This window comes from Microcaecilia unicolor, chromosome 7 (genome assembly GCF_901765095.1).
Source record: "Microcaecilia unicolor chromosome 7, aMicUni1.1, whole genome shotgun sequence".
NCBI lineage: Eukaryota > Metazoa > Chordata > Amphibia > Gymnophiona > Siphonopidae > Microcaecilia > Microcaecilia unicolor.
The window spans coordinates 282,577,323-282,600,765 of NC_044037.1; the positions used below are offsets into that span (position 1 = coordinate 282,577,323).

At 46.0% G+C, this 23,443-nt stretch overlaps 1 protein-coding gene across 1 annotated transcript in view; it reads left to right on the top strand.

The window, feature by feature from the left end:
• LOC115473940 (myosin light chain kinase, smooth muscle-like) overlaps positions 1–23,443 on the top strand; it is a 247,079-nt gene that overhangs the window by 126,505 nt on the left and 97,131 nt on the right. Inside the window, exon 7 of the mRNA XM_030209146.1 lies at positions 5,857–6,010. Coding sequence (XP_030065006.1) covers positions 5,857–6,010 — 154 coding nt within the window. The remainder of the gene's footprint in view (positions 1–5,856; positions 6,011–23,443) is intronic.

Genomic DNA, 23,443 nt, shown 5'->3' on the forward strand with positions numbered 1-23,443 from the left:
GTTCTCCACCGCCTAGAATTGCTTAGATACAATGAGTTGTAAAAAAAATAAAATCAATCAATAAATAAAGGCTACAGCATGGACAATGGCAGTCCATCCTTCCCCCATGTTGCCTGCCAAACATGTCTCAGACCTGCTGTTCATCTCTAGAGAGAAATTAACTTTCATGTCTGCCAGGGCTGTCTCTGGGGGAGGGGATGAGGTGAAATGAGACTACTGTCTAGGAGTCTGTGCACTTTGATCCTGTTCTGTCTGTCGGTTGCACTATAAAAATGTGACCTGTTGGGGCAGACGAGTGTCACGAGACTGCAGGGTACTCTGTGGTTCTGACTTTAGACTGAAGCCAGCAAAGGAAGCAGACACAGGTAAAATGTGTTGCTCTTCTGCAGCAGGGAAGGTGAGAGATATGATTGTGTCAATTAAGTCACATTTTAAAAAATGTGGCCTAGTGGTTAGGGTGGTGGACTTTGGTCCTGGGGAACTGAGGAACTGAGTTTGATTTCCACTTCAGGCACAGGCAGCTCCTTGTGACTCTGAGCAAGTCACTTAACCCTCCATTGCCCCATGTAAGCCGCATTGAGCCTGCCATGAGTGGGACAGCGCAGGGTACAAATGTAACAAAAATAAAATAGATACTATTGGAGGTTCCACATGGAATGTTGCTACTATTGGAAATTCTACATGGAATGTTGCTATTCCACTAGCAACATTCCATGTAGAAGGCTGCGCAGGCGCACGTGCAGGACGTCAGACTCACAGAAGCAGAAGCCTGCGCGGCCACATTGGTGATCTGCAAGGGCCGACTTCTACATGGAATGTTGCTTGTGGAATAGCAACATTTCATGTAGAATCTCAAATAGTAGCAACAGTGGAGGAGTGGCCTAGTGGTTAGGGTGGTGGACTTTGGTCCTGGGGAACTAAGGAACTGAGCTGGATTCCCATTTCAGGCACAGGCAGCTCCTTGTGACTCTGGGCAAGTCACTTAACCCTCCATTGCACCTTGTAAGCTGCATTGAGCCTGCCATGAGTGGGAAAGCGTGGGATACAAATGTAACAAAAATTAAAAAAAAAAAAACAAATCGGAGAAAATATTTCTTCACTCAATGTATAATTGAGCTCTAGAATCTGTTGCCAGAGAAAGTGTTTAGAAATGTTAGCATAGCAGGGTTTATAAAAGGTTTAGACACATTCCTGGATGAACATTTCATAAATCATTATTAAGGCGTATTTGGGAAAAAAAATCCACTGCTTATTCCTAGGATAATCTATTTACTCTTTTGAGATCCTGTCAGGTACTTGTGACCTGGGTTGGCCACTATTGGAAATAGGTTACCGTGCTTGATGGATCTGTGGTGTGTCCCAGTATGGAGATGCTTGTGTCGAAGGAAGCTGGGAGTTAAAAGATTGTACTGATGTATGTGAGGGGGACCCAGACAGGCTGACCTGCCCCAGTCCCTGAACCCCTATTGTGTCAGCCCATATACCTGCACTATGTTAGACCTCTCTGCTGACATTTTCAAGAAAGGTACTGATTAGTGCTAGATTGTGGTCAACTGTTCACCCAAAACATAACTAAGGCCACAATTCATTTTACATAGGCCACCATACAGCTTTTGCGTTGTAATGATTTTTGGTCTGTATCAGTATGAGTTGGATTTAAACTGGTGGCTTTCACTGTTTGAGTCAGGAGTGTAGCCACAGTGGACCCAGGTAGGGCTAGGCCCACCCAGCAGCCGCTAACCTGGAAGCCTCCCCTCTGCCACATCTTACACCCTCTGTGGCAACTTCCTGTTTCTGCCTGGGCAGGAAGCGGCAGGTGGGAGGCTTCTGAGTTAGCAGCAGGCAGCATGTGGGAATCGCTGCTGTTGCCGTGGACCCATTAAAGAGAGAGAAGAAATGCTGCAGGGAGTGGAGGAATAGAGAGGGAGAGTTGTGTGGAGGAAGGGGAGGAAAGGAGAGATGCTGCATTGGGGTGGGGGAGAGTGAATTTTTAGATATGGGGTGGAGGAGAAGAAGGGAATGTTGCTGCACGGAAGGGAGGAAGGGAGTGATGCTGCACTGGGGGAGAGGGACAAGAAAGGGTGAATTGTTGGACATGGGCGTGGAGGGGAGGAAGGGACAGATGGGCAAAGGGATAGGGAGAAGCAAGAAAGGGAAAATCGTTTGTATGGGGGTGGAGGGGAGGGAGATGTTGGGCACAAGAGAGGGAGAGAGAGAGAGATAGTGGACAGTGGGAGAAAGGTAGAAATGGAGGAAGGGAGAGTGCTGCATGAGGGAAAGGGGGAAGAGAGATGTTGGATCTGGGGTACAAGGGAAGGGGAGAGAGGGAGACATGTAGGACATGAGGTTGGATGAGGGGCAGAGAGAGTTGCATAGGAGGTGGAGAGGAAAGAGAGGGAGATTTTGGATCCAGGAGCAGATGGGAGTGATGTAGAAATCCCGGACAGTGGGAGTGAGAGAAGACAGAGGGAGAAATGCTGGACCATGGGGGACAGGACAAGAGGGAAGAGAGAAGGGAAAGGGATATGTCAGGCTATGAGGGTGAAGAAGAAAGAAAGAGAGAGAAGATGCTGGGCTAGAAGGGTGGAGGGAGGAAGATGCTGGGAATGGTGGAACCATGTGGGAGAGTCCAGGAGGGGGAGGATGAGAGTGGCAAGGAAATGGATGCGAGGATAATGATTACAGAGGGTAGAAATATGGTAATGTGGAGAAGAATAAAGATGAAAGGGAGTGGAGGGCTGGGGAAGGAGTGAGATGGGGAATGGGAGAGCTAGTGGGTGAGAGAAGAAGATGGAAATCTGATAGGTAGCTGAAAATTGAAAAAGAGGAGAAGGGTGAGAAAGAGGGTGAAATCTGAGTTGACAGAAAGGCAGAAAAAATAGAGAGGAAAGAGCTAAAACGGAATGATCAATAATCAGAGGTAGGTGTAGTGGGGTAGACGGCAGAGAGGAGAAAATACAAATGGACAGCAGCCGCTTGAAGGATAATTAGTAGACGACAGACAAGAAATTGGAACCAACATAATGGAAAAATAAAACATCCAGACAACAAAGGTAGAAAAAAGCATATTATTTTAAATGTTTTAAATGGAATATATTAGCTTTGGGAACTGTGCATAGCAAATGTCTTTGCATTGTGTTCAGTAAGAAGGAAATGCATTTCTGTTTTTATTTCTCCAGTTTTGTAGTACATGTTAAGTTCTTGGGTTTTCCCAATTCAATTTTTGTCTAAATATTTTTATTTGTTATTTGTGATCCCTTGTTCTGTATTTGGTGAGGGTCTGGTGGTGTGATTATAATGGCAGATGGGGAAATTGGAGGGGAGGCGGGGAGGAGAGGGGTTCAGAGAGGGTGCCTTCTTATATTTTCTGACCTGGGCCAGAGCATGTCTAACACTGGCCCTGATCCTTGCTGTATAGCTGGTGGGGATCCCCAAGCATCCCCAGCTAAGGACCTTTTCCAAAGGCGGCCAAAACTCTCTTCTACCAAGCTCTGCAGTTGGCGATCTCTAATCATGCATGTGGTGCTGGCAGCAGTGGCTCAGGGACATTGCTACTGCCTGCCAAGCTTGGTAAAAGGGAGTTCTGGCCACCTTCAGAGGAAGTCTTCAACCGACAGAGCTTGAGGATCCTCATGGGCTAAAGTATTTATATTCTGAAGTGAGGATAAGGCAGGGCAGAGAAACTTTTATGCCCACACCAAATTGGGCGTCTGGCTTTCCCACTGGTTTGAGTTCAACAGAAAATGCAGATCTTTCCAAGAATAGTGATCAAAGTTTCCCCACCAGATCTTAGGATACACCAATACAAATCTGGTGGTTCAAAAAAACCTCACTGGGTTTTCTTCGAGGCCTATATTAGATTTCTTTTCATCCGTCCTATGTTTTGACATCAGTGGATTTTTCCTTCAGAAGAGACTTGTCAAACCAATTTAATAAGCACCTCCAAAATAGACAGGCCAGGTAATACAATCAAATGCTATAGTAAATATTAAAGCAAGATCAATTCCCAAAACACAATAATGAGAAGCAATAATGTATTGCAACATGAAGATGGAAAAATAAAGAAAGGAAAAAGCCTTAAAGAGCTCCAAGTCAAACAGAACCTTCAAAACTGGAACTATTCATCATAGGCATTAAAAAAAACCTTGCTGATTAATAACCATTCTCTATAATTTATTAATCTGATCATCTGCAAAAGTCCAAAGTCCAGTCTCCAGTATCAAATAGTTCAAGTAATAGCTAACAAGTTTAGGGGTCCTTTTACAGAGGTGCGTAAGATTTCCTTTGAGTGAGACGCTCACTTTAGCTTCTCCAGTTGTTAAAGACAGCGTTTTAATGTCTTGAGTTCGAAGATCTTTGTAGTGACTGTTTGAAAGACTGTTTACACAGTATGATTATAAAGGTACAGCTTGTTTAATAAGGTTTCGTTTGACAGAACATTCCATATAGATTTCCAAACGACAAGAGAACACATACATGGTGTAAAGACTCCTGACGCAGGCCAGTTGGGCCGAAACACAGCTGTGTCGAGTCATATCACCTTTCAATAAAATTTGCATTTTTATGTTTTTGTGTGTCGTCTTGAGTTTTTTTTTTTTACTTTTTTTTTTTTTACCTTTTATTTTTATCATTTTTTTATTTTTTATTTTATACTTAGGTTTTTTTATTGTTTATGTTTTCCCTTTTTTGGGGGGGGTCATCTTCGCTGTTTTGTGTTATTATCTACACGTGTCTAGAGCACGCCAAATCAGCATTACTGCCTGGCTACCATGTGCCCCGGGCAGTAATTCTGAATTTGGCGCACGCCGAAAACACGTGGCAGAAAATATTTTCTAGCGCGTGGCACTTTCCCGGTGGTAAACAGCATGCCCCTTTCCTGTCCCATTTTTTTAAAAAAGCCTTTTTTTGCAGACATGGTAAAAAGTGGCCCAGTGCGCCCCCAAAACACGCGCCTACACTACCGCTGGCCATCTTTTACCGCGGCTTAGTAAAAGGAACCCTGAATGAGAATTGATGGGGGGGGAGCTTTCATTTGAAAATGCGCCAGCCACAGGAGTGAGACTCAGTTTCTAAAGTGTATATTTTCTCCTGCTATGAAAGGGAAAGGGAATTGGGACTTGATATACTGCCTTTCTGTGGTTTTTGCAACTACATTCAAAGCAGTTTACATAGTATATTCAGGTACTTATTTTGTACCAGGGGCAATGGAGGGTTAAGTGATTTGCCCAGAGTCACAAGGAGCTGCAGTGGGAATTGAACCCAGTTCCCCAGAATTAGAGTTCACTGCACTAACCACTAGGCTACTCCTCCACTAGCAACATTCCATGTAGAAGCCTGCCCTTGCAGATCAGCCGCACAGGCTTCTGTTTCTGTGAGTCAGACGTCCTGCACATACGTGCAGGACATCAGACTCACAGAAACTGAAGCCTGCGCAGCCGCGTTGCTGATCTGCAAGGGCAGGCTTCTACATGGAATGTTGTTAGTGGAATATCAACATTAACATTCCATGTCGAATCTCAATAGTAGCAACATTCCATGTAGACTGTCAAATAGGGAAAGGGAAATGGGACTTGATATACTGCCTTTCTGAGGTTTTTGCAACTACATTCAAAGTGGTTTACATATATTCAGGTACTTATTTTGTACCAGGGGCAATGCAGGATTAAGTGACTTGCCCACAGTCACAAGGAGCTGCAGTGGGAATCTAACTCAGTTCCCCAGGATCAAAGTCCACTGCACTAACCACTAGGCCACTCTGTGTGTACTGTGCTCTGCCTCTCCCAATCTCACCACACCCTTTTACCTGTGGGTATACAGCTGTTTATCCATAGAATTATGCCTTTCTGATTTCTCTAGATTAAAGAAAATGACTATATCAAAATAGAGAACACGGAGAATACCAGCAAGCTAACCATCTCCTCAGCGAGGCAGGAGCATTGTGGATGCTACACTTTTGTTGTGGAAAACAAACAAGGCAACAAGCAAGCACAAGTCAACTTGACCGTGTTTGGTAAGTACACTGTAACCCCCTCATGCTATTAACTTGCTCCCCCAAGTGATAGGTTAAGGTCAGTTACACATGGAACTTAAATAATCAGACACTAATTGGCTTTAACAACTGATTATTGGCTGTAATTGGTGTTGATACTAAATTTAGGCCTACTTTATAGAAGTAGCCTAAATTTCCACACGGATTATAGAATACGCCAAGCGCCTATCCAAGCGACTAAATTTAGTTGCGGGCAGTTACGCCAAGTAAATCGTGGTGCAAATGCCGACGCCTAAATTAGGAGCAGACCGGGTGTATTCTATAACCACGCGCATAGATTTTAGAAATGCCCACGACCTGCCCATGCCCTCTTTTTAACTATCACGCTTATTTTCAAACGAGAAGGACGCCCATCTTTCGACACAAATCGGGAGATGGGCGTCCTTCTCGCAAGGTCGTCCAAATCGGCATAATCGAAAGCTGATTTTTTTTGACACCCTCGACTGCTTTCCGTCGCAAGGACGACCAAAGTTCACGGGGGCGTGTCGGCAGGGTAGCGAAGGCGGGACTGGGGCGTGATTAGGAGATGGTCACCTCGGCCGATAATAGAAAAAAGAAGGGCATCCTTGACGAGCACTTGGCCGACTTTACTCGGTCCATTTTTTTTGGCGTCCAAGCCTTGAAAAGGTGCCCCAACTGACCAGATGACCGCCAGAGGGAATCGGGGATGACCTACCCTTACTCCCCCAGTGGTCACTAACCCCCTCCCACCATAAAAAAACAAGTTTGAAAATACTTTTTTGCCAGCCTCTATGCCAGCCTCAAATGCCATACTCAGGTCCATCGCAGCAGGTCCCTGGAGCAGTTGTAGTGGGTGCAGTGTACTTCAGGCAGGCAGATCTGGGGGGTGGGTTGGGGGGCTCAGCACCCAAGGTAAGGGAGCTATGCACCTGGGAGCAATTTCTGAAGTCCACTGCAGTGCCCCCTAGCATGCCCTGTTGGTGTCCTGGCATGTAAGGGGGACCAGTGCACTACAAATGCTGGCTCCTCCCACGACCAAAGGGCTTGGATTTGGACGTTTTTGAGATAGACGTCTTTGGTTTCCATAATCGCCGAAAACCGAGGATGACCATCTCTAAGGTCGACCTAAATGTCAAGATTTGGGCACCCCCGACCGTATTATCGAAACGAAAGATGGACGTCCATCTTGTTTTGATAATACGCGTTGCCCCGCCCCTTCGCGGCCCCGTCCTTACAGTTGGGCGCCCTTAGAGATGGTCGTCTCTGTTCGAAAATGCCCCTCTATGTGACTTAGAATTTACACGCATCACATTATAGAATACGCTTAGACAGTTCTGCGTGTAAATTCTAATTAATGCCAATTAGCAGTGGCGTAGCAAGGGCAGGGCGGTGGGGGCGGTCCGCCCCGGGTGTCAATGGGTGGGGGAGTGCTCCGTCCACCCCCCCCTGGCGCAGCGCCTCTCACTCCCCCCCGACAGTCCCCACCTGCCTACCAGCTGAGCTCCGGCCGGCACCTCCAATCTGCAGCGCTGCTGACTTTAAACGAAGAAAACTGTCTCGTCGTTGGCCCTTCACTCACTGAGTCCCGCCCTCGAGGAAATAGGAAGTTATATCAGAGGGCGGGACAGCAGTGAAGGGCCAACGACGAGACGGTTTTCTTCATTTAAAGTCAGCAGCGCTGCAGATTGGAGGTGCCGGCCGGAGCTCAGCTGGTAGGCAGGTGGGGACTGTCGGGGGGGAGTGAGAGGCGCTGCGCCGGGGGGGGGGGGCGTAGTTAGGGTCCACGCCAGGGGGGGGTGCCGACGCCAGGGGGGGTGCCGTGTTGCACTGCACCCGGGGGGGTGCACGCAGCGGCGATCCGCCCCGGGTGTCAGCCAAGCACGGAACGCCACTGCCAATTAGTGTCAATAATTGCTTGTTAAGTGACAGTTATCAGTGCTGTTTGGCTTGTTAACTAATTAAGTTGCATTTTATATAGAATCCAGGGGTATATCTGCATATATTATTTGTGCTTTATATCAGAAAGTCAGATGTTTATTTTGGGCTTAGAGGTTAGTGCGTATTTCCTGTGGGAGATTCATTGCCCTAAGCAGAAACAGTGTATCTGGCTCTGGGTTTGGAACAACAAATAATCAAGACTGCTAAGATTAATTCATGTAGAGCTTTTACATATAGATAAAGTGGCTAAATATATCTCTAGAAAGGAGGAAAAAAAGACCTCAGCAACTACCTCTATATCAAAAAAACTCTCCTTTAATCATCGATCTCAGATAAAAAAAAAAACCTTGTAAGTGAATTTCATTCCAACGGTCTTTGTGATTTGATTGTGGGTTCCCTTGTTTGGATTTTATAGCTTATCTGATTTGATTGAACCATGACTGGATGTGAATGTTGATCTTTTGGCTTGAGTACTCGGACTCAGATTACACAGGCTAGGCCCTGAGCAGGGCTGTAAAGGCAAGCAGTCTTTTTCTAAAATAGAAATAAACCCGATGTGGAAAGTAGGAATGGAAACCACAACACTGGCAATTATTAATAACTGAAATGGATTAAGAGCTCTAGGTCGAGAATATTCAAGACGTGTCGCTTCTTTCTCTTTAACATCAGCAAAATTCGCCCTTTCCTCTCTGGTCACACCACCCGAACTCTCATCCACTCTCTCATTACCTCTCGCCTTGACTACTGCAACCTACTCCTCACTGGCCTCCCACTTAACCATCTATCCCCACTTCAATCCGTTCAGAACTCTGCTGCACGTCTTATATTCCGCCTGGACCGATATGCTCATATCACCCCTCTCCTCAGGTCACTTCATTGGCTTCCGATCAGATACCGTATACAGTTCAAGCTTCTCCTTCTTACCTACAAATGCACTCAGTCTGCAGCCCCCTCATTACCTCTCTGCCCTCATCTCCCCTTACGTTCCCACCCGAAACCTCCGCTCACAGGACAAATCCCTCCTCTCAGTACCCTTCTCCACCACCGCCAACTCCAGGCTCCACCCTTTCTGCCTCGCCTCACTCTATGCTTGGAATAAACTTCCTGAACCCTTACGCCAAGCCCCCTCCCTACCCATCTTCAAATCCTTGCTCAAAGCCCAGCTCTTCAATGTTGCCTTCGGCACCTAACCTTTTTACCTATTCAGGAAATCTAGACTGCCCCAATTTGACTGCCCCTATTTGACTGTCTGTACATTTGTCCTTTAGATTGTAAGCTCCTTGAGCAGGGACTGTCCTTCTATGTTAACTGTACAGCGCTGCGTAACCCTAGTAGCGCTTTAGAAATGTTAAGTAGTAGTAGTAAGTAGTAATATTCTACCAGCTACTACAAAGCCACAAGTAACCTAGGAATACTGAGGATGTAGACTTTCCTTAGGAACATGCTTATTATAGTGAGGTATGTTTTTGCACTTTCTGCACCTTAAAGGCAAAACTTAAAGAAGCAGTAAGTACAAAGCAGATGGTAAATATCGATGACATGGCAAGCATCTACCCTACAATCACTACACAGAGCAGTAACCATGGGTGATCCCATGCTTTCTGCCGACTGCCAAGGCATGTAACATGGGCCCCAGCACAAACTTAAACACTAGAAATGGTATGGGGGTACAACCCCAACACCATGACAGCATCCCCTCTGACAATACCTCCCAGTCCGCTGCCCCCTGAAAAATGAATCCCACCTGCACTCAACTCCCTGATCAAGCCCCTCCCCTACACACACACACACACACACACAATGCAGCGCCCTCCTAGAGCAACCCTCTCTCTACAGGAACTCCCCCCCCCCCCCCAAAGCACTGTTTCCCCAAAGGCCCCCTCACCATACCCTGACCCCCTCATACCAGGACTTACTTGGTGGCCTCTCTGGTAATCTGCTGAGTCCAAAATAGTGCCTATGACCACTGTTCCCTCTAAGCTGTGCAGGAGTCCTCCACCTACAGTCCTGCCAGTGGGGGCGCTATTTCACTATCACATTTTTAATAGTGAGGGACAGGCAAGTTCTGCAGGACTCCAGGAAACCTGCCTATCCCCTAAGAATTGAAAATGCAATATTGAAGCACCAACCCCCCACTGGCAGCTTAGAGGGGAGAGTGCCTATGACCCCTAGCAGTAGGTCTTACAGTACTACTGCTAGGGGTCATCCTATAGGGGGAACAGTCTTACCCTGACCCAGTAGACTACAAGGGAAGCACCTGAGTTCCAAGTGGGAGAGAGAGTTGGGGAAAGGCTTGGGGGACTGTTTAGGGGCTTCAGCTGTGAGTTTTCTTGTGGGGAAGGGTTGATCTTGGGGGGACTTCATTGTGAGGGGGAGCCTGATCAGGAGGTTTTGTTTGGGAGGGTTTCTTTCTTGTGTTGGGGGAATCAAAGGGACTTTGCGACAGGGGCGTAGCCAGACTTTGGCGGGAGGGGGGTCCAGAGCCCGAGGTGAGGGGGCACATTTTAGCCCCCCCCCCCCCGCGCCACCACCAACTTTGACCCGCGCCTCCGACCCTCTCGACCCCCCTCCCGCCGCCAACCCTCCCCCACTGCCACCGTCGCCTACCTTTGCTGGTGGGGGACCCCAACCCCCACCAGCCGAAGTCCTCTTCTTCTGGCTCAAGGCTTTGTTCTGTTTCTGTGAGTCTGACGTCCTGCATGTTGTACGTGCAGGACGTCAGACTCACAGAAACAGAACAAAGCCTTGCAGATCAACCAGTAACGTGGCTGCTGGCTGATCTGCAAGGCTACGTGCTGTTTCTGTGCAGGACATCAGACTCACAGAAACAGAGCAAAGCCTTGCAGGTCAGCCAGCAACGCGGCCGCTGGCTGTTCTGCAAGGCTACGTTCTGTTTTTGTGTAGGACGTCAGACTCACAGAAACAGAATGAAGCCTTGCGCCGGAAGAAGAGGACCTCGGCTAGCAGGGGTTGGGATCCCCCGCTAGCCAAGGTAGCCGACGGCGGCGGCGGGGGAGGGTTGGCGGTGGGAGGGGGGGTCGAGAGGGTCGTCGGCAGGGGGTCCAGGGCCAAATCTACGGGGGCCCAGGCCCCCGTGGCCCCACGTAGCTACGCCAATGCTTTGCCCAAGTGACGTGAGGTTAAGTGCATTTACACTATTGGCAGTCATGACAACTCGTGCATAGTACTAACTCATACTCTTGCTGTCAGTTCCAGCTACGTTCTGTCACTGCCCAGATTCTGCTTGGATCCTGCCTTAACCTACATTAAGCAGCTAGCACGGGATATTTTACACGCTCACTGATTTTACTCTGCAGTAGCTATTAGTACAGTTCTATATTAACAGCTATTGCACATTAACACCCTTGCTGGCTGCTTAGCATGATTTAATGAATAAACCTTTTCAGCTGGGGATTCTCACCAAAGGCTGCAGATATCTGTGGTTTTCAGGAAATCCTTATTAAATATTCATCACAGGGATTTATGTTCCCATTGTCTATGGCTGTAGCTGAGTTGCAAAGCTTGATTTAGAAAACAGACCCTGAGATCTGGAGTTCAAAACTCTCAGTCTGATGGATTCCAGTAAGCCAGCTGTTTCCAGTTCTGACAGACACAGTGATATGGATACAGAAGTCCATAATACATGTTCCCTGAAAAATGTATATATTAAAGCATGAAGTTTTTGTTACGATACCCAGTAGCTACACTCTGCTCTGCAGCCCACTGGGATCCAGTCGCTTACTGTTTAATGCAAAACCTGAAATTATTTCTCTGTTATGTCCTTAATGCCTAAATAAATAGTTGGTTCTGCCCTTTTTACTTTTCAAAAAGTAAGGCATGTGGGAAGAAGTTACAGCTCATTTTGGAAATTCCAGGCGTGGGAGATGACCCCCAGTTACATAAGGAGGTCACATGATGCTGACTGTTAAAACAGTGAATTTGGCAGAAGGACTGTTTTGGCATTAGCTTATATAATGGGTTCTTTGATTTATTTCCATAATAAAAACATACTTTGGAACCCATTGTGTTCATAGAGGGTTTAAAAGGGGCAGATATTCCAAGGTGATGTAGAGTTTTTATTCCCTTCACAGCTAAACCTTCCTCCCAGCTAGAGGACAGCAGATTCTAAGATATTAATTCACAAAAACAAATGTAGAATTCAGAGACAAGATATGGAACTTCAAGGTGGCAAAGTCAGGAAAAACATTAGGAAGTATTTTTTTTCATGGAAAGGGTGATGGAAGACTGGAAAGCTCTCCCTGACATAGTGGAGAAAAAAACATAGTAACATAGTAGATGACAGCAGAAAAAGACCTGCACGGTCCATCCAGTCTGCCCAACAAGATGAACTCATGTGTATACCTTACCTTGATTTGTACCTGTCTTTTTCAGGGCACAGACCGTATAAGTCTGGCCAGCACTATCCCCTCCTCCCAATCACCAGCCCCGCCTCCCACCACCGGCTCTGGTACAGACCGTATAAGTCTGCCCAGCACTATTCCTCACCTCCCAACCACCAGTCCCGCCTCCCACCACCGGATCTGGCACAGACCATATAAGTCTGCCCACCACTATCTTCGCCTCCCAACCACCAACCCTCTCTTCCCCCCACCGGCTCCACCACCCAATTTCGGCTAAGCAGTGGTGGAATTCAGAAAGGTGTAAGCGAAGGAGCAGCCTAGTGGTTAAAACAGTGGACTGAGAACCATGGAAGTCCTTATAATCCTGGGCAAATCATTTAGGTGGCAATTTTATAAACTAGTGCCCACAGATGGGCATCCAAAGCTGCATGATTTGTGCCAATTCTATAATGGCATATGGGCACCCAGATTGCATTAAAGAACACTAGCACAAACTGGCATTGGCACATCAAAATGTATGCAAGCCCACTTATGGTGGGTTCATTGCTGGCAGATGTGGCAAGCTGTGTGGGTGTGAGTAGGAAACATTCCCATGCCCTTTCAGGCTCCTCCCACATGTGCATCCCCTTGCAGATGTGCACAGTGCCACTTATGCACCCTTATAAGAATATAACATAAGAACATAAGCATTGCCATGCTGGGAAGGGAAATGGGACTTGATATGCCGCCTTTCTGAGGTTTTTGCAACTACATTCAAAGCGGTTTACATATATTCAGGTACTTATTTTGTACCAGGAGCAATGGAGGGTTAAGTGACTTGCCCAGAGTCACAAGGAGCTGCAGTGGGAATTGAACTCAGTTCCCCAAGATCAAAGTCCGCTGCACTAACCACTAGGCTACTCCTCCACGCCAAAGGTCCATCAAGCCCAGTATCCTGTTTCCAACAGTGGCCAATCCAGGTCACAAATAGCTGGCAAGATCCCAAAAAAGTACAAAACATTTTATGCTGCTTATCCCAGAAATAGTGGATTTTCCCCAAGTCCAATTTAATAACGGTCTATGGACTTTTCCTTTAGGAAGCCGTCCAAACTTTTTTAAAGCTCTGCTAAGCTAACTGCTTTTACTACATTCTCTGGCAACGAATTCCAGAGTTTAATTACATGTTGAGTGAAGAAACATTTTCTCCGATTCGTTTTAAATTTACTACATTGTAGTTTCATCGCATGTCCCCTAGTCCTTGTATTTTTGGAAAGCGTAAACAGACACTTCACATCTACCAGTTCAACTCCACTCGTTATTTTATAGACCTCTATCATATCTCCCCTCAGCCACCTTTTCTCCAAGCTGAAGAGCCCTAGCCGCTTTAGCCTTTCCTCATAGAGAAGTCGTCCCATCCCCTTTATCATTTTCGTCGCCCTTCTCTGCACCTTTTCTAATTCCAATATATCTTTTTTTGAGATGTGGCGACCAAAATTGAACACAATATGCGAGGTGCCGTCACACCATGGAGCGATACAAAGGCATTATAACATCCTCATTTTTGTTTTGCATTCCTTTCCTAATAATACCTATTTGCTTTCTTAGCCGCAGCAGCACACTGAGCAGATCAACATGAAGAAAACCAATGTTTGGTTTTCTTCATGATCTCTAACTTTGGTGACTTTTTTTTAACGATTGTGATGAATTCATTAGTGCAGGAGTGAGAACAAGTTGTGCCTTGAACTCCATCAGAAGCAGCCAGATTCAGATACTGTATGAACACTATCGAATAGAGTGGCTTCTGACATTTAAGGGCTTTGAATGTTCAAGGCTGTTTTCTCCATTCTTGGCAATGGAAAAATCATCTTCTGGAAAGACTCCCAGGATTGAATTGTTATGATTTCCCACCCCCACCCCCCTGTGAATTCCATTAACATCCTTGAACTGTGCCTTTAAACCAGACTTAAAATGAGAGATTTGTTCAGACTGAAAGATGGAACCTGTAAACTAACAGACTGACTCAGATGAACTAGAGTGAAGATGCTCCCCCCGCCCTTTATTTTTTTTTACTTACTTTGAACCCTTAGTTTTCTGTCCACAAGAAGATGGCTTACAAGTGTCCGGTGAGAGTTCCAGGAGTCACTTGCTAAATTCTTTTGTGAAAGCAGTGGCGTAGCTACAGGTGGGCCTGGGTGGGCAGAGGCCCACCCATTCTTGGCTCAGGCCCACCCTGTCTGGCCTCCAAAACAGTTCAGCAGCAGCTGGCTCACTCCCCTCTCTCCCTCTCCTCCACCCGTGGACTTGGCATTTGCCCCCCCCCCCCCCCACCCACAGCTTGGCAACACTCCCCTTTCTTGTTCTAACTTGACACCTTTCCCAGCAGCAACAGTGATGCAGTCTGTTGCCTGCGCCAAACTCAGTCTTCCCTTTACCACTTCCTGTTTCCTCTCTGGCACGATCCGGCAGAGGGAAGTCTACAGGGCTGGTGCAGGCAGTGGATGTACATCACTACTGTTGCTGCTGTCGAAAGTACTAAGGTATGGGGGTTGTTTCAGAGAAAGAGGTATTGCTAGGCTGCAGGGGTGGGGGGTTAGAGAACTGCTGGATCTGGGGGCAGAGGAGAGGGAGATAGATGTAGGATAAAAGGGGGGGGGACTTTAGAAGGCCCACCCATCCAAACTCTGGGCCCACCCAAAATGACATGTCTGGCTAAGCCCCTGTGTGAAAGCAAAGAGCATCTCAATAAATGGCACGGGAGAGACGAGAATGCCTTCCTAAGGGATGTAGTTATCAACATGGGCTACCATTAAGACGGGTTAATTTTCCACTAACTCGTGCTATCTTAGCATAGCTCCCATTTTATGTAATGGGACCGAGTTACTAATAACCAGGGTCAACAGTAAAATAACTTATTTTAATGGTAGCCCATGTTGATAACGCCCCTCCCCCCCCATCAATTTGTCAGTAGTATATGAGTAGGTAGGTCACTTGTAGGTAGGCCAACAAAGTGATTAATTGGACATGGATAAAATCATGACTGTAGAAAAGTATATGTAGCACTTAAGAAATGAACCTCTTTAAGACTGTTGCTTTCCCTACTGGTAAGGTCATTGGCATGGTATACCAGGAACGGAAAGGAATGAAGAAGTGGCAGAGACATGCTAGGTAGAGGAAGGATTAAGCTTTTCAAGTTCCATTTGGCAGAGACATGCTAGGTAGAGGAAGGATTAAGCTTTTCAAGTTCCATTTGGCAGAGGTTCAGTATATCCTGTTAAGTATCCCCTGGAGAGTAACATGTCTTTGTTGGGTAAGAATATGGTCAGGTGTTGAATGAAAGAGTAGGAACTGCTCAGTAGTCAGATGGGGTCACATTGCACTCTGGAAAGGAGTCGCTAGTAGAGCACCCTTCTATCAGTTAGGGAGCTTCTTGTGTTTATTATAGACAATTAGGGTGTACAGTCATTTGAAAAGGACATGGAAACCCCAGCATATAACATGACATGCTGTGTCATTTTCAAGTGAGCCAATTAAAATATTTCATTTTTGGATTTAAGCATGTTCTAAAGCCAGCTAGCGTGCTCTGAAATCCTTTAGAATGCACTAAACTATTTAAATAGTTTTACAGCACACAATCTGCCGGATTCTGTATAGGTCACCCAACACCTGGGTGTGGATCACAGATCCGCTCGTAAACTAATTGACTAATTAGGTAATAATGATCAGTTATTGGCATTAACAAGCACTAATTGTTAGTCATTAGTTGTTTGCGTACGGATCTTCACTATTCCCCTATTCTATAACCTGCGCACTTAAAGTATCTTGCAGGGAACTCCAAAGGGAGCAGGGCCAAGGGAGGGGCATGGGTGGTTCAGGGGCATTCCCAGGATTTAGGCATAGTGTTAGGGAATCTGTACTGTATTGTATAATACAAATTGGCGCAACACGGCACCGTGTTTCGGCAATAGTGCCTGCCTCAGGAGTCGGTATTGTTGTTGAAATGTAGCAGTAGATGTTTCAAATAATGCAAAACATAGTTTAAGTCTTTAAAAAGACTGTTGGTTGCACGGTTGGCGTCTTCAAACAGTTCATAATTAGAGCCCCAGCTGAGAAAAGTCTTGATAAAGACTTAACCTATGTTTTGCATTATTTGAAATATCTCCTGCTACATTTGGGTACCATAACAACAATACAGACTCCTGAGGCAAACACTACTGCTGAAACACGGTGCCACGAGAAGTCAGTTTGTATTATGGAATAAAGTACATACTCCCTACTCTGTCTCCCTGGTCTTCTTGGAAGAGTCCTGTTGATCACGCTACTACCCCTTTCCTGACTCTTCTTGTTCGTAGTGGATCTTCTTTCTCTACCTTGGTGGTTGATCCACACGTTAGTTGGGTGTGAGCATTTATACCAGCCTTTGGTAGGAGTAAATGCTCACATTCAAATTTAGGAGTAAAAATGCACAAGTTAATGTACGCAGAATGTTCAAAGGGCTCTAGAGCAGTAAACAATATGCACGCTAAAGATGGCCGCAAACTGTATTTAAATGTACTCAAATGGATGTTAATGAGGTCATTTGGTATTCCATCCCAATGCTCAGAGAACAGCGCAGAAACAAATGCTGCCCTTCATGCTGGAAACTTATCAGCTTGGGGGTGGCATTAAAGGTTTTCAAGAGAGGATCTCTTCAGAATTTGCTGCTTTTGTTTTTTGGGGTTCTTTTTTTAAGAAGACGGAAAGAAGTCTGTGCAGCCTATAAATGTTGATAGCATACTGTAAGTACATAAGTAATGCCACACTGGGAAAAAACCAAGGGTCCATCGAGCCCAGCATCCTGTCCACGACAGCGGCCAATCCAGGCCAAGGGCACCTGGCAAGCTTCCCAAACGTACAAACATTCTATACATGTTATTTCTGGAATTGTGGATTTTTTCCCCAAGTCTATTTAGTAGTGGTTTATGGACTTGTTCTTTAGGAAACCGTCTAACCCCTTTTTAAACTCTGCTAAGCTAACCGCCTTCACCACGTTCTCTGGCAACGAATTCCAGAGTTTAATTACGCGTTGGGTGAAGAAACATTTTCTCTGATTTGTTTTAAATTGACTACACTGTAGTTTCATCGCATGCCCCCTAGTCCTAGTATTTTTGGAAAGCATGAACAGACGCTTCACATCCACCTGTTCCACTCCACTCATTATTTTATATTACCTCTATCATGTCTCCCCTCAGCCGTCTCTTCTCCAAGCTGAAAAGCCCTAGCCTCTTTAGTCTTTCTTCATAGGGAAGTCGTCCCAACCCCGCTATCATTTTAGTCGCCCTTCGCTGCACCTTTTCCAATTCTGCTATGTGTGCAAGTCCCAGCAAAACAGACACTGCAAGCACACATTGGTGCTGTTCTTCTGAGCTTAAATATGAGCCTTTCGAGTGAAAACAATTTTTGTGGCGGAGTGGCCTAGTGGTTAGGGTGGTGGACTCTGGTCCTGGGGAACTGGGGAACTGAGTTCGATTCCCACTTCAGGCACAGGCAGCTCCTTGTGACTCTGGGCAAGTCACTTAACCCTCCATTGCCTCAGGTACAAATAAGTACCTGTATATAATATGTAAGCCGCATTGAGCCTGCCTTGAGTGGGAAAGCGCGGGGTACAAATGTAACAAACAAAAAAAAAGGTGTAGAAGAATGGTGCCGATGTGTGCTTTCAGTTCCGGTCTTGCCCGGGCATGCACACAAGAGCTGTACTTACCATGAAACTCTTGTGCATGTGCACTGGACATTTTTTTGTTTTGTAGCGCACATATAATTTGAATACCATTTGCCTTGAGCATTGCAGAGCTAAGTTTCTGCACTGATCTTGCGCAAGGGGATCTGTGCTGTTGGCTTTAGCGCCGGACCTTTGAGCATCAGCCCCTTAGAAAGCAAGGGGTCTAACTTAAATAGTTACATGCAAAGTCTGAATGATGCATGAAAATGATCTCAGCTAGAGTACTATAAATGGACAATAAAGCAGCCTGTATCTGACTTATGTATTAGGGGCATGTGTGGAAAAAACATCGCTTCATGTCAGTCTTTTGTTTTGAGTGCATATATGCATGCAAAGGAGCGCCTAACTTCAGGCGCTTTGTTACTGAATTGCCCTTAAAAGGCTAGATTCTATATATGGCGCTTGAAAACTCTGCATGGAAAAAAATACACCTAGGCATATTCTGTAAAATATGCCCAAATTTTATAGAATAGGCTTACAGGTCCGCATGGTATATAGAATATGCCGAGTGGCACTCTATCCTGCTTATTTTCGAAGGAGAAGGCTGGCCATCTTCCGACACAAATCGGGAGATGGCCGGCCTTCTCCTGAAGCCGGCCAAATCGGTATAATCGAAAGCCGATTTTAGCCGGCTTCAACTGCTTTCCGTCGCGGGGACGGCCAAAGTTCAAGGGGGCGTGTCGGCAGAGTACCGAAAGCGGGACGGGGGCGTGATTAACAGATGGCCGGCCTCGGCCGATAATGGAAAAAAGAAGGCCGTCCCTGACGAGCATTTGGCCGACTTTACTTGGTCCATTTTTGTTCACGACCAAGCCTCAAAAAGGTGCCCGAACTGACCAGATGACCACCGGAGGGAATTGGGGATCACCTCCCCTTACTCCCCCAGTGGTCACTAACCCCCTCCCACCCAAAAAAAATTAAAAACATTTTTTGCCAGCCTCAAATGTCATACCCAGCTCTATCACAGCACTATGCAGGTCCCTGGAGCAGTTTTTAGTGGGTGCAGTGCACTTCAGGCAGGCGGACCCAGGCCCATCCCCCCCCCCCACCTGTTACACTTGTGGTGTTAAATGGGAGCCCTCCAAACCCCACCCGAAACCCACTGTACCCACATGTAGGTGCCCCCCTTTACCCCTTAGGGCTATGGTAGTGTTGTACAGTTGTGGGTAGTGGGTTTTGGGGGGCTCAGCACCCAAGGTAAGGGAGCTATGCACCTGGGATCAATTTGTGAAGTCCACTGCAGCGCCCCCTAGGGTGCCCGGTTGGTGCCCTGGCATGTGAGGGGGACCAGTGCACTACAAATGCTGGCTCCTCCCATGACCAAATGGCTTGGATTTGGCCGGGTTTGAGATGGCTGCAATTAGTTTCCATTATCGGCGAAAACCAATGGCGGCCATCTCTAACGCCGGCGATCTCTAAGGGCGGCCCAAATGTTGAGATTTGGCCGGCCCCGACCGTATTATCGAAACGAAAGATGGCCGGCCATCTGGTTTCGATAATAAAGTCGGGTGCGCCGCTTGACGGGGCCGTTATTAGAGATGGCTGCCCTTATAGATGGCCGGCCCCGTTCTAGTTCAGCGCTAATCACCTCTAACATCTACATTAGGTTTTGAGCATTGGCCTCTAAGACCTGTTACTGAAAATCTGGTGGCAGTGACACTGGAAGCAAGTGTTTAAAAGCAAAAATGAGAGAACATTCACCATGACATTTTTGCAGTATAGAATTTATGCTTTCAAAACCCTTTGTCAGCAATGTCTATCCCGATACAGCCCACAGTAGAGGGGTAATTTTTCATCTTAAAAATTTACCTCACAGTGCAGGTGTCTTTGGGAGGAGTGCAAGTGGAATCATGAAATACACCCAGTTTATAAAATACACCCCTACACTTGTGTTCACCCCTGTACATTTAAACTACTTCTGGGCAGATGTAAATGTCCAACTTGTTTAATAACCTCAACAGACATCACATGTCATGGTGGGAGGGGGGGCAGAATGACAAATTTTGGGCCAGCTTGTTAAAAAGGATTAAAACTTTTAATTTCATGTATTAAAGTTTCTGTTACATTCTTCTCACAGAGATCTAGACAGATCACAAGTTGATATGTGTATATTCATTGTACTGCTTGAAAACATACTAGATTCCGTAGTCCAACTTTTTTCAACTACTTTTTACTTTGTAATAAAAAAAAGTGTACCTGAATGTAACTCCTGTTGAACTGCTACTGAAAAAGGAGTGAGCTAAATCCAAATAAATAATCATTTTTATTTATTTATTTGTAACATTTATACCCCGCACTTTCCCCACTCGTTAGCAGGTTCAATGCGGCTTACATAGTAAATCAGGTTGACAAAGTAATGCAGAATGGTTGCAGCTGTAATATAGTAAGTAAAGAGGTGCTCATTTATGTATGGATAGGTAAGATGGGCAAGGAAGGAGGATGGAAGAGGTAGGGGAAAGGGAGGAGGGTGTGTATTGGGATTAACGTGTTACTTAGTATGGGGAAATGTAAGGGTGGGGTAGGAAAAAGAATGTACTAGATAGTGTAGGGAGAGCTGGAAGAGGGATATACTAGAAAGGATTAAATAGGGGAGCATGTTCCAGGTTCTGTTTTCATAGTCTGATCCGGTAGTGCTGATGGACAGGTTATTTGTGTAGGCTTGCTTGAAGAGGTAAGTTTTTAGTAGCTTCCGAAAAGGTAGAAGGCTATTGACTACTCGAATGGATCTTGGTAAGGCATTCCAGAGTTGGCTGCCTATGACGGAGAAGTTGGATACATAATATGTCTTGTACTTAAGTCCTTTGCAATTAGGAAGATGCAAGTTGAGATATGTTCGAGAAGATTTTAAGCCGTTTCTGGCTGGAAGGTCAATCAGATTATACATGTAACCCGGGGCTTCTCCGTAGATAATCTTGTGAATCAGCGTGTGGACTTTGAAGTGTATTCGTTCAGCAATAGGGAGCCTACTACTACTGCTGCTACTATTTAGTATTTCTATAGCGCTACAAGGCGTACGCAGCGCTGCACAAACATAGAAGAAAGACAGTCCCTGCTCAAAGAGCTTACAATCTAATAGACCAATGAAGCTTTTCATGGAGAGGAGTTGCGCTCTCAAATCGCGACTTACCAAAAATAAGTCTGGCAGCCGTGTTTTGAGCGGTTTGAAGTTTTTTCAGGATTTGGGCCTTGGAGCCAATGAAAATACTGTTACAATAGTCAACGTGGGTAAGTACAGTGGATTGAACCAAGTTGCAGAAGGTATTTAGGGGAAGATATGATTTCACTCGTTTCAGCATCCACATCATATTGAACATTTGGATTTAAAAGGATTTAACCTTTTAATATAAGGATGCTCTGTGTTTGTCCCATGCCTTTTTGAATTCAATCACTGCTTTTGTCCCTATCACTTCCAAAAAACTTTTGTTTCATTTTCAGGTCATTTTAGTGAGAGTTTCAGGAGTCATTTTAGGTTTTTTGCAGTTTTCTCAGCAACCACTTTGAATTTCAACGAGAAACTGTACATATTTTTTTAGTCATCATACTTGCGTAACGCCCTCTTACAAATACATTCCTGGATCTGGGGCCCAACCTAACTGGAGTCTCCCAAGGGGTAGTCTCTATCGGTCCCTTACTCACTTGGCACTCGGTGCCTCCACCTGAAGGAGAAAAGCATTAGCAAGTGGGATTACCCTCTTCTTCCCCCAAGAATCCAAAAGATAGCTGCGAACTGGGCTGGCCAATACATTAAAACAGGTTTTATTGAACTATTTACATAGACCTTTCTATTTTTTTTTAAATTACATTTGTACCCTGCGCTTTCCCACTCATAGCAGGCTCAATGCGGCTTACATATTATATACAGGTACTTATTTGTACCTGGGGCAATGGAGGGTTAAGTGACTTGCCCAGAGTCACAAGGAGCTGCCTGTGCCTGCAGTGGGAATCAAACCCAGTTCCCCAGGACCAAAGTCCACCACTCTAACCACTAGGCCACTCCTCCACTTATAACTTATAACTAAGAACTGAGGATTTCTTATCACATCAATTCAGTTACCATAAACAAACACCAACAAATGTCAACAGTCTTGGTACTTAACCCAGTAGTAATGCACTTAAACCAATAGCATTAGTCTATAACTCATATCTTTAGAACCAGTCTTTCACACCTTTCAACCCCTTTCAGTCTTGCTTGTCAAGGTAATAGCTCTAAGATCCTCTCAGCTTCCTAGCTAAGTTAGTATGTGGGCATGGCTGTGTTGCCTAGGTCCCTTCTCTCCTTTCCTTTCAAGTCTACCCTTTCCCAATCCCCTCAGATCTCAGCCCTCCGCTGAAGACATCTTGGGTCGGTAGCTGCTGTTCTGAACTTCTAGGCGGGCTAAGCCTGTCCCTGCAGCCGCTTCCTGGAAGCTTTTCCTGAGCTCTGAGGACCCAAGAGCTAGCCTCCTCCACCTGGCTCCTAGTGCTAGCCATACCTATTGCCAGTTGCACTCCAGAGGTCTTCTCACTGGCTGGGCCCCCTAGTTCTGATTGCACCCCGGAGGCCTTGTCCCTTTCTTGTCCTCTCCAAGAGAATCCTCTGGTGTTTCGCCCTGCTGGGGTTCAGGCTTACAAGCCCTTAACAAGGCTCTGCAACCACAAGTACCAGAGTTCCCCTCTAGAGGGCTATCTCTGCTTTTGGGAGACTGTCCCAGATCATCTGCAGCACTTCCATGATTTTGGCGATTGTTTGCGGCTTTGGGTGGAGCTTGAGTTAGACCTCCAACTTTGTTCCCTAGACATGGTAGTCCAAAAGGTTTAGGTCCTACGAATTTTGAGTCCACTGGTCCTTTGCAATGAAATCTGGACAGTTTTTTCATATATTGGTAATTTTACAGTGCAAACATTTTTGACCGCATGAAAATTGCTGAGTGGTCACGCTAAAACGTTTCTAACTTCGTCTTGTCTAAAGATAATCTCATTCCACTTGGCACATAAACTTATATAGTAACTGCAAATAAAACTGTAAAATGTCACATTGAAATTCCAAGCGGTTGCTGAGAAAACAGCAAAACAAACTCTAGGGGATCACTTTCTTCTGCCTCACCCTGTGTATCATTGCTTTGCTAGAAATGAGTGGGCTAGATGAGAGCTAATGCTCCATCTCTAATGGAAGGAGTGACATGAACTAGAGTTGTGAACGGGGCGTAGCTACTATGGGGCCACAGGGGCCTGGGCCCCCATAGATTTGGCCCTGGGCCCCCCCCTGCTGTGACCCTCTCGACCCCCCCTTCCCGCCGCCAACCCTCCCCCACTGCCATCGCGTACCTTTGCTGGCGGGGGACCCCAACCCCCAGCAGCCGACGTTCTCTCCTCGGCTGCGCGGCATTGCTTGCTGAATGATCTGATCAAGTTTAACGT